Here is a 13,713-nt window from a genome sequence, read left to right on the forward strand (position 1 = left end):
CTTATTGAGTCCTACAGGCACACTGTGACCTTATTATAGGACTATTAAAGTGATGGAAGGAGAAACAAATGTCACAGAAGGATAAGGTCACTTTAATATCACTCTTTATAATGCAATATTGTGATGATGTGTCCTTTCATGTGGTGGCTTCAAAATGCTCACAGCATGACTTGGAATCATGGAAGACATGACAACAGCCTATCTGCGCTGCTTTTGTTTGACTTTGTCTGCACGTTGGACCTGCAGTGTAGTACAGTAGTACAGACTGTCATATTTAAATGGGCTGACTTGCATGTGAACCAAGAGTTCAATGTACCATGGAAATTGAGTGTCTTCTACTTCTTTTTTCGTGTTAGTTTACCTGTCTCATTGCCTCAGTGTTTCTCTCTCTCTCTCTCTCTCTCTCTCTCTCTCTCCCTCCATTATCTACCTGCATCCAGATGACTTCTCACGCCTCATCGCCACAGAAAGGAAATGAAGGTTCACACTGTTCAGTTAGATTACAGCATTGCTATGTAGAAACTAAGGGGGGAGTTCTCAGGAATCATAACACCCATGGGCATGGTGTTGCAGCAATTGTCCTTCCTAGGGGCAAACACCTGTAACATTAGACAAAGGAGTGAGAGAGGAAAACGTGGGTCTGACGGAGCTGCTCCTCAGTGGGAGAGGGAGAGAAAGTCCTCTACTGTCTGCACTCATCTCCATATCCACTGTGGAACGGCCAACCGAGACAATGTGTGCTCATGATTTAACTGGTCGTGATTAGCATCCCCCACCTCTGGTGTTTTAGGTCCTGTAGCCTGAAAGATAAACAAACTGACTGAGGTTTCAGGCAGTCGCTCAACACCAGTCCAGATTAGTGTGATTGTTATTCCCGGGGAAGCTGCATGGGCTCGAGTGAAAACGGGGAAAGCATTGGATGAAAATTACTCAGATCTCAGCACAGTAGGCGATGCAGCTGTTTATATTACTGTGTATATAACCTTCCCAGGAGGCTGGTTTAGCAATGAGAGCTCAGCAGCCTGCAGGAAAACTGCCTGGTTTGTGTTTTTTTAAAAGTCAGCAGTGGATTATCACAGTTTTAAGTGCTCCCGGGTCTAATTTTCTTTAGTTAACCCGCCTGATGCTTCCAAAGATTTCATGTCAGTGTGCACATAAGTTATCACGTGGTATTAATTCATAGTCACCTCTGTATTGATCCCCTCTGTGTCTTTTACACCATCAGAGGAGGGCTAGATGAAGTGTTGGGTTCAGGTGGGACACCATGACAGATCATCACTCCTCACTGCTGGGGGGTCAAGAGGTAAAATCACACAATTCACAGGTGGGTGAAAAATTGTGCAATTGATGCCTGTAAAATGTATCGAGCAGGTGTGTCAGGTACAGCAGGATTGCCAAGTAATTTCAAGTGAATATTGATTCTATTAATGTGAATGGTTATACTTGCTATAATTCATTACTGATGCAATGATATTTCATGGAGACTTACAGAAGGTGCATGTGTTTGTTACAGGTTAGGCGCCTGAATCTATGCACCAAGTATTCTGACTTTTGGCTTCATTATTCTTAGTACTGTATGTACTTTATGACAATAACTGCAAAACCATTGATTTATATCAACTTAAAAGGTGATGTTGTGTGGCATGTTATCACAGATTTAAGTAAAGGTCACTACTTATCATTGTACTTAATGTCAGAATGGCTGCTGTGGAAAACGTCTATTACACGTAAATAAATAGCTTGGGAACATTTTGGGTAGAAAACAATAATTTATTAACAATGTACACTAAATATGAAGCTACAACTAGCAGCCAGTTAGCTTAGCTTAGTACAAAGAGTGGAAATATAAAGAATAAGCTTGCCTGGTTCTGAAGCCCGAAGATAACAAATCCGCCTACAGCGCCTTTAAAGCTCACTAATTAACAACTCCCAGCCAAGAAATAGTCCACATAAGATAAACTGTCATTTGCAGAACAAAACATGTAACATTTTCTTTAGGTAAAAGTACAGAAAATGAACTGAAAGTATCAAAAGTGAAAGTCATTATCCAGTGGAATGGCAACATGAGTGGTATCATAATATGTACTATTTGATTATTATATTATATTATATTATTATATTATAAGCAGCATTTTACTGTTATAGCTGGTTGTGGTGCAGTTCATTTTGACTACTTTATTTACAGATGGGTTCATGGGTTTAATCATTGATAATGCAGTCTAATTGATAAACTGAGTGAATCTGCAGGCTAACATCTGTCAAAAAATTTTGAAAAGAGTAAAAGTATACAGTGTAGCATAAAATGGAAAATAGTCCCTAGCACCTCAAAATTGTACTGAAGTAGTGCTTGATACTTTCCATCACTGGCCAGTGCATAATTCTCCCCTGCTCTTAAATGTGAGCGCTCCCCTCTCCTGCAACACTTACAGTGGGTCTTCACTGCCGCCTTATGGTCAAACACTGCTACTGACACAATGAACCGGAGAGGGGAGCCAAGTTACAGAAAATATTTGGACCATGGCACATTTCATAAAAATGCTATTTATCTGTATGATCTCATGGTCTACTGTTTGACTGTGTGTCTGCATTTTAAATGCTGAGATACTAATGTGAACACTAATGGCTACTCAGTTGGCTGCCACATAGCTTTATTTGAGCCTTTGTACAAAAAATAACTTTAGACCATTTATGCTGGTATACTGGAGTGAAGCCAAGCAAATGCTTTGCAAAACTTACTTAGATTTAATACCTATTTAGTTTTTGTGCTGTTGAACTCTTTAACATTTTACTCCAGGCTTGTGGTGAAGGTTCTCCTCTTCTCCCTCCCTCCAAATTCATTTGTATTTATGAAATGCATTCTTTCAGACTTCTCTTGGGCTGATATTTCACCTCCAGGGATTTTCCCCTTTTGCAGAACGATCATTGGAGGACATGATGGAGAGCCAGCCGTATAAAGCTGTAAAGAGAATACTCGCTGTTTATTTCGACCAGAGAAAATGAAGAAATGTTAGAATATTGTTACCATTTACAAATTCTCCACAGTGACTTCTGTGTTAATATAATGCATTATTCATCCACTGCAGCTTTTAAGAAAGAGGTCCCTTTGTTCCCACTTGAAAATTCAAGGTAAACATCACAACAGAAATTCAGAAGCAAATTTGTATCAGGCAGCAGTGCCAGCAGACTACTCAATACTTGGCTCACTATATTCACCAAAAATAAATAACGTCTTTGGCCTGAACTCAAGACTTTCTCATTTACCTAATGAATGAAACTCATTCCATCTTGTCTAAAATGTTTCCCTAGCCCATACTAAACAGCAGCCCTGACTTTGCTTACCATTAAGCCCACACAAGGATACCAAGAGCTAAACGAAACTTGACTGTGCATTTGCCAAAACAAATGGGATCCGTCGGTTAAAACAAAATGTTTGTTGTGTTATAATTAGGGCACCATTATAACTGGGCAAACCAGAGTAGCTGTAAGAGATAATCAGTGCTCCAGATGGAGACAGAGAGGCAGAAGACAGGAAAAGACAATCATCATCAAGAGCTATTGAGAGCTTTATAATGCAAAAGCAGCTGTGGCGTGAGGGGATAACATCACATTAATTATGATAAAGAGATGATAAAGAAAGGAAGGGTCGATGAAATGGTGGAATTAATTATCCGAGTCGGCTTGCTTAATCACCAAAAGGCTTTTTTTTTCTTTTTGTGAAGTCTTATCTTTGCGTGAGGCATAAATCTTTGCCTACACACACACACACATACACACACACACAAGGCACTAGGAAAGCCATTATTATCCTTCCATTATCCCACAGTGTCTGTGTAGAGGCCAGCCACATCACTTCAATTAGGAAAGTCACTGTAAATTAACTTGAAGGTCCAAGTGCTAAATATTTCATAACAGTGTCTGCCACCACCACCACAACACACACCCACTAAAAAAAAAACCCTCCACACTGAACCTCAGTCTTCCTTTCACTTAATTCTCTCGTCATCCTGCTGTCTGTGTGCACTCTCCTCTCTGGAAGGCTTTTTAAGAGCTACTAGAGGGTTTGCGTGCCAGACATCCCAAACAAACCCCAGGGACTGTGTACACCTGCTTATTAATAATCTACAATACCCTGCTGTCGTGGCCCACTACCCTGTCAGAGACCTCAGGGTGCTGCCTGCCTGCTGCTGGTGAAGAAACATACTGTACCGTTGGTTTAATTTGACCTACAACACCTAAATCTTCTTCAATGTGTAATAAAACTCCAAAATTAACTATAAATCATTAATTAATTTTTTTATCTTGCAGCATAAAGTGGTCAAGACTACTGTGTGAATCAGTTCCTACAAAATATCGGTACCTCCATCCAATCAAAAGCAATCTACTATGTTAAGATGTTAATGTAGCATTACAAGCTGTCAATGATTTGTAATTTGTTTGCACAATTGGAAAATGTGTGTTTCAGAGCAGACAGTATACATTCAGTTTAGAAGGGATGTAAAATATATGATGGTGCTAACTGGCGATAACCGATTTAGTCCTTTTTTAAATTAAGGTTTATTCTTTTGTTCTTATGAAATGAAATTTTCAGGCAGTTCTGTATTAGTAAACTCCAATTTAAATATATTGGAACTTTAAGAAAACTTTGCGTTACTCCGACTTGGAATGGTTTACTCCTGGTTACCACTGCTTGCCTTGTAGTGACATAATTTAAATAGTGTAAATTATCTACTTTTGCAGTTGTGAGCATTGTGTGGTTATATGAAAATTGATACAAACTCTGTTTAGTGCATGTGAAATTAGCCAAATCAACTGTAATATTTTATTATAATGAAAGAAAGAGGTTTTGGAGTCATTTTGCCAATGTTTTGATGTCTATACTTAAGAACGTTGTGTTGTGCTAACCATTTTAATTTAGTGTTTAAACTTAAGCGCTGGTGCAATGGGCCTCTGAGCTTTTTCCAAGCAGCAGCCTGTTTCACATTCATGCAGTTCTACTCATTAATATTTACCAATTTTACTACACAGACTGCTGCTTAGAGACGCTGACCAGCTCCAGCAGCTCCTGGAGCAGCTGGAGGTCAATTGAACTCAGTCACTCCCTTCATAATTCACATATGCGCTACCTCGCTCTTCTTCTCCCTCCTACTGCTATATTTACAGGGACCTCTACCCCCAACCCCCCCCCCAACACCAGCTGAAAGAAAAAGTAGTGCAACATCCATGTCTTATAATCTTTATTCTGTGTGTGGGTTCATGCTGGTGGCAGGAGACACACTATGAGAATTTATAGCCGTTAGAAGCACCAACTCCCCAGCCGCCCCTCCTCTTCCAAGCCTGGTGTCCTTGCCAGCAGGAAAAGTGGTGCACTGTTGCAGACAGATAGCATCTGATAGTTGGCTGTTGTTACCCCTCAGAGAAGCGCACAGTCAGATTTCAGCTTCCTCTCTCTATCTCCCTGCACGAGGCCGACTAAAGTTGTCTACAATCTGACCAAACACACCATAAAGCATTATGCTGCCGCCCTCTGCAAACTCATTGTCTGGAACAAAAATGGTGGAGTAAATCTTTGTCTGTCCTGCTTCTCCTCTCTGTCTTTCTCTCTCTCTCCCTCACTCTACCTTTCTCTTTACTCATCTGTTAAATGGAGTCTTGTTGGGAAATGAGCCAAAGCCGTTCACCCAGCCACTAGGACTCCAGGAAAAGTGGTGACTATATTTATAGCCGCTGCCTGGTTGTGCTAAATAAGGTGGAACAGTCAGCAAATGAATATTCAGTTCAATGTGGGATTAAGCACTTAAATCATTGATGGTGGCCTGCACTTAGTTTACAAAGTGTCACTCTCCAAGAAAACTTAATTTGCTGTGTTAACTGTTTATCATCTGTCTTCAAAGATGCTGCCAAGATGTTGCATGATTGAGATGAACCTCTCAAAGATTTACAGGGGGTCACAGATCAGATGACCTATTAGATCTCTAGATTAAACATGGATTAGGATAGCTTTGACATAGACAGTGAGCAGTAATCTTCTGAGAGAGCACAGGAGAACAGATGGTGCATGATACACGCAGTTTAACAAGGCTGTTTGCGTGGCACCGCTGGATAGATTGTTCTGATGAGGGCATTAACTGACAACATACAGTACAGATTACTTTATGCATGTCTATGATCTTCGATCAGGTGCTCTTAAAAATATTATCATTTGGTTTGTGGTTTTATTTGCTGTGAAAGCACAGAAGAGCCCTAGGACTGTCACTTGAGGTGTTACATATTGAATTTATAGTGCTTAACTACACATTATGACTATTTATCTCTGCTGGCATTACTATAATATCCCTGCATGATCCCTATAGGAATTTCAAATGCATCTGTGGTATTCAGTACTGACTAAAACAACCTTATGGCACTTGAATTCTCCTATAGAGGGATATCTTAGTGGTATTTTTGATCTCCTATAGCCTACTAACCTGCAGCCTCCAGGAGCTTTACAGATGTGCACTGAGATTTCTGTGGCATCAAATTCTCCTAAAATGTTTCCTAAGGGAAGGGCATTGTCAGTAAAATATGATCGCCAGGTCCCAGGGTTTGCCTCAGCCCTTCATATCCCCATCCCGTCTGTGTGTTGACTGACTGCTAGTGATCTCAATCGGCTCACAGATAGCGGCGCTCCTTTCAGCGCGTACAGCTGAGGCTCTGTGTGTGGGAGGGACTAACAGAGAGCTCCCCTCAGTGCAGCCTGCCGCCACAGCATCGAGCAGGGGGAGAATAGCCTATATTCAAAGCATATTAGACTGATAAGTCTTTTTATCTGTCCCCGTTGTGCGCCCTCAGCCGCCGTAGCGTCTATGAAGAGAAGAGGGCGGAAGGGATGCTGAAGTAGCGCGGTGAGTGCTTTTCTTTTTATTTGTGCAGTCTGGGGAGGTTTCTGTTAGGGATTAGACTAAAATATAAAACCGGGTTGTGCATGACTGGTCCACCCTTATGCAGAGAAGCATCTCACATCTTCTGCTGAATTCCAATAAAGTGTGCAGGACTACTCCGACTCATATGAGGGAAGCACGGGATGTATTTAGCATTAAATGCAGTATGAAAATATCGTCATGATTTTCTCGTAAGTAGACCAACTATGGTTATGTATATTTTAGGCCTATGTGTGATTTAGTTTTAGCCTAGTTTGACTTATGTATCTATTCTACAGGCAGTGTCTTTTTAAAAACAGAATTAGGATACAGTCTAATCTCGGTTTATACGTGGATTGTTTTCCTAATTGGATACAGAGGAATTTGGCTAATCACTGCCACTATAAGCGCCTTTCAAAACGGGTCCACGGATTTTTCTTTAACGATCCGATCAACTTTAAAGTGGTGTTGATTTCACTATAGCCTAACTACAAAGGCGTGTGCATTTTGCGCACCGTTCCAAATTACGCACAAGTTTTTGCGCATTGTTGATATAAGGTGTCGAGCTTAACAGTGAGGGTAATCTAATTAAGATGCACCATTTATCTTAGAGCGCATGTGTGTGCCCTCTCATTAGGGATGCTGTGGAGTGACACCGTCGTGGGAGGAAGGCTCAGTGTGAACCACCGGGTGGTGAAACACGAATGGCTTCTCCAGAGCTGCTTCCCACTGAAGAGGGAGGCAAACAGCCCGAACATCCCGACGTCCTTGACCGGGTTTCCAGCGCGCTGCATATCCGCAAATCGGGCGGATCAACAGGAGGAGCGCTCCCGGGGGAGGGCTGCTGTAACCCGGCCCGCAGCTGCCATGACCGATGTCATTCAGCACCAAGGACGGCGCCGCGCAGGGGAGGCGCGGAGGTTAAACTCGCTCACCTCGGCGAGGAGAAAGTCCGGGTTTGCTGCGACGAGGAATTAGAGACATCTTTCACCTACATTGATGAGAATGTTAACCTGCGACTGGCCAGCCCGGAGACTAGTTGTAAAAGTACTCACAGACCCATGCGCAACGGCGAGCCTTGCTCCGAGACTTTCCCGGAGCTTTCCTTCATGTCCGAGGACGATCTCTCCTTCGGGGAGGGCTCCGGGACCTCTATAGACTACGGGTTTATCAGTGCAGTCACGTTCTTAGTGACCGGGATCTCCTTGGTGATCATCTCCTACGCCGTGCCTCGAGATGTGGTGGTGGACCGTGACAGCGTGTCGGCGAGGGAGATGGAGAGGCTGGAGATGGAGAGCGCCCGGATAGGTGCCCACCTGGATCGGTGCGTCATAGCGGGGCTGTGTCTGCTGACGCTGGGCGGCGTGGTGCTCTCCACCCTGCTGATGATCTCCATGTGGAAGGGGGAGATGTACAGGAGAAAGGTCATCGCTTATTCCAAGCGTTCAGCCAAACAGTATGGCTCTATCAGCCTGAAAACTAGATCCAGTCCCAGCCACTCCTCTGCACACTTGTCCCTGGAGGAGGAAATAGAGGAAACTTTGACTTAAAATGCTGCTTTGCATAATAAATCTTTGAACTGAGGAATTGATGCTGTTCACACACATTCTCTAACATGCTGTAGCCTAAAACTGTATTCATAAATTGAAGTCTGCAACATTTTTGTCTTATACTGTAGAAATAGCTTGAATACTGTATTGTATATCCACATGATAAACAGAAAGGACACAAAAAGCACTCAAATGCTAAGTGAGCAATAGCCAGAAAAATCTTTTGGTGGTATTAAATTGTTCCCAGATGATTTAAAATGGCACCAAACCAAAAAAGAAACTGGCGAGAATGTTAAGAGCTTTGTGTCACAAACACTGGATCACATTTTTTTGTACCCAAGCTGCAATCTCTGAGAGCTTCCATTTATTATTAAGGCTATTCATATTTAATGCGAATGTCTCCAACAGTGAAACTGTGCACAGACACATTTCAGGAAGTAAGGGAAGTGAATGCCCCAGGGGCAGGAGAGTGGGAGTAAGGAGGGATGTAAAGCTGTCCCTGTCCACTGTGATGTGGGAGAATCAGCTCAGTGGTCCACATGGTAATATCCAGTGACAGTCCCTCTCTGGTGCAGTGCTGAGGTAAGCCAGTAAGCCCGGCTTCATGCATCTGAGCCAAAGCTCCACGTCGGTTTGATTGTAGTGAGCAATTTGACTGCAGTCGACAGCACTGACACTGTACACCCTCCTCTGCTCTCGCTTGATCCTCTCTGGTCCTCTTCTCCTCCTTCCTCCCTTACCTTCTAGTTCCTTCTGCCACAGGAGACTTTCTTTTGTCCTGCAGTTTTTGCAGCACTCTCTTCAACACTGTAAATTCACACTATAAGCGTGTGGAAAAGGGTCCTCGACGACCACAGCCAAGTGCCTGTGACATTTCAAGGTTGATGAGCCTTTCCTTACCTGTCTCCTTCATTTTCTCTTTTTCTCTACGTGGAGATTGACTTAAGAACCTCTAATCACACATGAAAGAGTTGCCCTACTTCCAAAACCTTAAGCCTTCACTACTTCAAAGAGCTAATTACATTTCCAAAGTGAGGTATCATTCTTTTTAAAAGGTTATATTTGATGTTATCACAGTGATTTGCTGACTAAAATATGGCAGATGACACAAAAGGCTTAGGAAAGGAGGTTTATCATGTGCAGATTTGCTAAAAATGCTAATGCCCCAGTGTCCAAGCAAGTCAGAGAACAACTTTCTTTTTTTGGAAGATTTTAGTTTCTGCCTTAGCTGGAGTCCATGTGAAAGCAACCATCTCTTTCTCCTTGACAGTTGTTAATGCTGTATGAAGAGGCCTGCAGAAAAGAATAAAGAATGCCACGCAATTCTCTTGAAACAGTAATTTTTCAAGTAGGTTTGTACCTACTCATAAATCATGCATGAAGCACTAAAATCCATTCACATTTGCATATATTCATATACACAGCCAAATGTTACATTCTGCAAGTGCTTGTGATTCTTATGCAGTGACACGGCTACCTTGGTTTCTTGTCCTTTCATTTTCTGGACCGTGTGACCCTATTTCAAGGCTTACATTCAAAACGACGTGAGTCAGCCTCTATTAATGAAATGCGTAGGCTGATTACTCTATGATAAACAGCTCGAGGCCACACCGTTGCTGAGCTTTCATTCAGTTGCATACTGTCACAGCATATACATGTATTCTAAGTGCCAGTCAGTGCACAGGCAGATGAAGTAGTGTGTTTCAAGGGAAAAGACCTGACAAGAGTGTGTGCATCCCCGAAAAACAGCCATTACTTCTTGAAATGGTAATAAAATGCCAAATGAAGAGATTTCCAGGAAAGGTAATAAAAATTAATGATCCATATGAGGCAATGTTGTCCTGTTCTCTTCACAGAAGTTGTAAATCCATGACCAGTATTACAGATGTTGAAAGGATATTACATTTAGCAAGCTTTCCTGGTGTGTTTGGCTGTGGAAAGAAGGTGCGATGCCCAAGTCCTGGACACTCATTTCTTACCACTTCCTGTTTCATTCCCTCGCACCAATATATTCATGTAAAATTAAACTTGTTCAACACTTAAAGGGCAGCCAACAACAATGCTACTAATGCCAAAAATTATGTATGATAATATTGAGCAATTAATTAAAACCCCAGCAATGTAATAGCTACATTACACATGCAGTATGCATCAGTGCTTTCCATGCAATGACAGAGTCATACTCAGAGCAGGCATCATCTGTGAGAATTTTACTCTTGTAACACACAGGATCATAAAAGCCTAAGGGAAGCCATTATCATTGCAGACTTCAAACAGGCTCATCTGCAGCATGTGATGCACTATACAGGTTTTTAGACTTAAGTCCCTTTTATACATGCATTGCAACCCTGAACTTATCTAGACATTACCCAGTGAATCTGTATGTAAGATAGAAATTGAGCCCATGTGTGAATAAAGCAGGTCATTGACTGAAGGATTCGAGTGAGGGGATAACATTTCCATCATGTGACGCTAAACCGGAAGAATCAGTAGCCTGTAATTTCTGCACCGTACTTTTAGCATCATGTCTTGCCTCCTACGCTCTACCCAGGCACCACCTCTCAAGCAAACCAAAGTATTTCCAGACAATGTCCAGCGTTCATATGAGAAAAGGGCTGTATTCTGTTTCTCCCCTCTCTCTCCCCTTCCTTCATTATCCCCCACCCCTCTTCTTCTGTCCTCCTCCATGGTTGGCACTGTGCCTCACAGTCAACACCAGGCTTCCCCTCATACAGCCAACTAAAAGTGTTTGGGGGATTTAATCAGGGATTTGCTTGAAGCGACAGCATTTTACACGCCAAGCTCAAGTGTATTTCCAGAGGTTTCATACATAAGCTCTTTATCCTTGAGCATTGCACAGCTAAATCACCCTTATTGATATTTGGTTGGCTCCTCTGTAAGTCGATCCCTTCAGGTAAGGCCAAGGAGCAGCTGAGCTGCTGCCATCAGCTACTTTCCTAAAGGTGTTATTACACTCCTCCATCCTGTCAATGCTAATATTCTGTGTGTGTGTGTGTGTGTGTGTGTATTTGTGTGCCTCTGTGTGTGTGTGTGTGTGTGTGTGTGTGTGTAGGTGTGAGTGTATGTGTGTATGTGTGTATGTGTGTATGTGTGCATGAGTAGTGCATAGGTGTTGTGTGTCACCTTTGATTAGCTGACCTTCAGATTTCTTTTCAAATAATGTCTGTTGAGACATTTTGGAAGCTTTGCCACACCAGGAGAAATACAAATCTCTGGAGAATGCTAGCCTGTCTATGTTCGAAAGAAATAAAATTCACCAAACCCCCTCTTTAAAGCTCACTAATAGAGCTTTAAAGTGGGATTTCGGTAGCCCCTGGTTCCAAAAGTAAAAGTCCCATTCATTTTCCCCATAGAGGATGTTAGATGATTCATAGTTTGAGAACCTCTATGGCTTGGATTGGCCTGTCCAACAAATTGAAGAGCTGTGTTAGAAAATATCTGGTACAAGTCTGTTTACATAAAAACATTGACTACAATCCGAAGGTTCATTTCGGCAAGAAACATTCATTCACCGAACTTAGAATTCTAGAAGATTAAGGTATTGAGAAAAGTGATAATACAATCTGCATCTTAAATCAATTTTAAATTATGGGTCACTTTTGGGTTTATTCAGCAACTATGGCGTATGGACTGTATTCAGCAACATGGGTATTATAGTATTTATAGCTGTTCTCCATGCCAAAATGATGAACAAAAATATGAATTCTCAGAAATGAATCATTAAATCATTAAAACTGGTGGTCATAACATAAACCTACAATCATTACATCAACCAGGAGAGGCCTGTGTTTTTATGTTAAGTAACAGTGAGGAAAAAAACATTCAAATGGGAACACAGAATGGGGAAAAAAACTGCAGCTCTATCAACACATTAAAGGTCCAATAAAACATTTAGGAGGATCTATTGGCAGAAATGGAACATAATATTTATGTTTTCATTATTGTATAATCACCTGTGATCACTACCTACAGATGCCACAGGTCGCCTTCCATGGAGTCCGCTATGTTGTTCCGCCATGTTTCTACAGGAACAAACCCAGCACTGGCTGTAGAGGGCCAGTTTTCATTTCCAGGTTGTCAAATACATAAACCAGCAGTGTTCAGTTAGTTGCAATCTGCAACTTCACCACTAGATGCCACAAAATCCTACAGACTGGTCCTTTAAATCTTGTTTGTAAATCCGTACAAAAAGTGTAAAAACACCAAGTTGTGGTTTAAGGAGGGTCTATGTGTAGGACCACTTTTTGGCTGGGCGCAGAGACTTCCTGTAATAATTGCCTGAAAACTTCACAGTGATGACAAGACTCCCAGAAGTCACTGCCCCTGGCAAAGACACATAACCCCCCAAAAAACCACAACTGAGACATTTAGGCATCAATCTTCTCGTCTAACTCTTAGCAAGAGAGCGAATTAGCATGGCTCCCAAAATGTTGAACTATTCCTTTAATAGTGTGCAGTGTTCGTGCAGTTATGTGGTGTGTGTTCTTAGGCCTTAAGCTAAAAGTAGAAAGAGATGCCTCTCTTTGGTCATATATTAGGTACAGTCATATATCTGCGGTGAGCTTACCCTCCATCTATCAGTGGATAGTGTGGGCCAAAAAAAAAAGAAATTTCCACTTCGATTGATTCCTTTGGAGGGAAAGACTAAAGCCAAACTCCTCAGGGATATGACTTCAGTCTTGTTTGCTCCCTCCACTGCCTTACTCAGACAGGATATTTTTAGTCAACGTGCATATTGGATTTTTGGAAAGCTCATTGTATTGTAAATGTAGTCCACAAAGCTCATTGCTAAGGATGCACTTAGCGAGGCTGTTTTACATTTAGCCTGCAAGAACATCCTTGTTCAGCTCTATCCAAGCTCTTTCCCCGGTTTCATTTTTACATGACATTAAAGCTCATGAAGAATAAGTTTATTCTGCCTCTGTGTGTTTTCTTCAACTCAGTTTATTATTAGATGCCCCCACCTCATCAGTACTGTCTAGCCCTTTCCTTTCTCTTGTGTCATACTATTTTGAAATCCTCAAGGGTTCAGCAGTTTTGTCTAGTGAGATTGAACAAAACCCTATTCTTACAAGAAAGGACCACAACTACTGTTCCGTGTCAAATCGATTTACGGCTTTGGTCAGTCGAGTTTTGCATGGCTGACAATGAAACAGTCCTCAGAATTGCTTTGTCACTCGCTCACTGGTCAACCTCACCAATCCTGGCAATCAGGCCCACCATAACCAGACAGTGGAACGTCTGCA

General features: G+C 41.9%; 1 protein-coding gene across 1 annotated transcript; it reads left to right on the forward strand.

The window, feature by feature from the left end:
- Positions 1–7,539: 7,539 nt before the first annotated feature.
- Positions 7,540–8,446, forward strand: LOC118336361 (transmembrane protein 74). The gene has a single exon (XM_035672997.1). It carries the CDS (start codon positions 7,601–7,603, stop codon positions 8,444–8,446), a length of 846 nt encoding a protein of 281 aa, XP_035528890.1. The 5' UTR covers positions 7,540–7,600.
- The last annotated feature ends 5,267 nt before the right edge of the window (positions 8,447–13,713 follow it).

This window comes from Morone saxatilis, unplaced genomic scaffold, assembly GCF_004916995.1.
Source record: "Morone saxatilis isolate NCDOM2014 unplaced genomic scaffold, NCSU_SB_2.0 Contig24, whole genome shotgun sequence".
Lineage (NCBI taxonomy): Eukaryota > Metazoa > Chordata > Actinopteri > Moronidae > Morone > Morone saxatilis.

Excerpts from the sequence above, each read along its gene's own strand:
- LOC118336361 (XM_035672997.1), top strand. The coding sequence starts at position 7,601 with ATGGCTTCTCCAGAGCTGCTTCCCACTGAAGAGGGAGGCAAACAGCCC.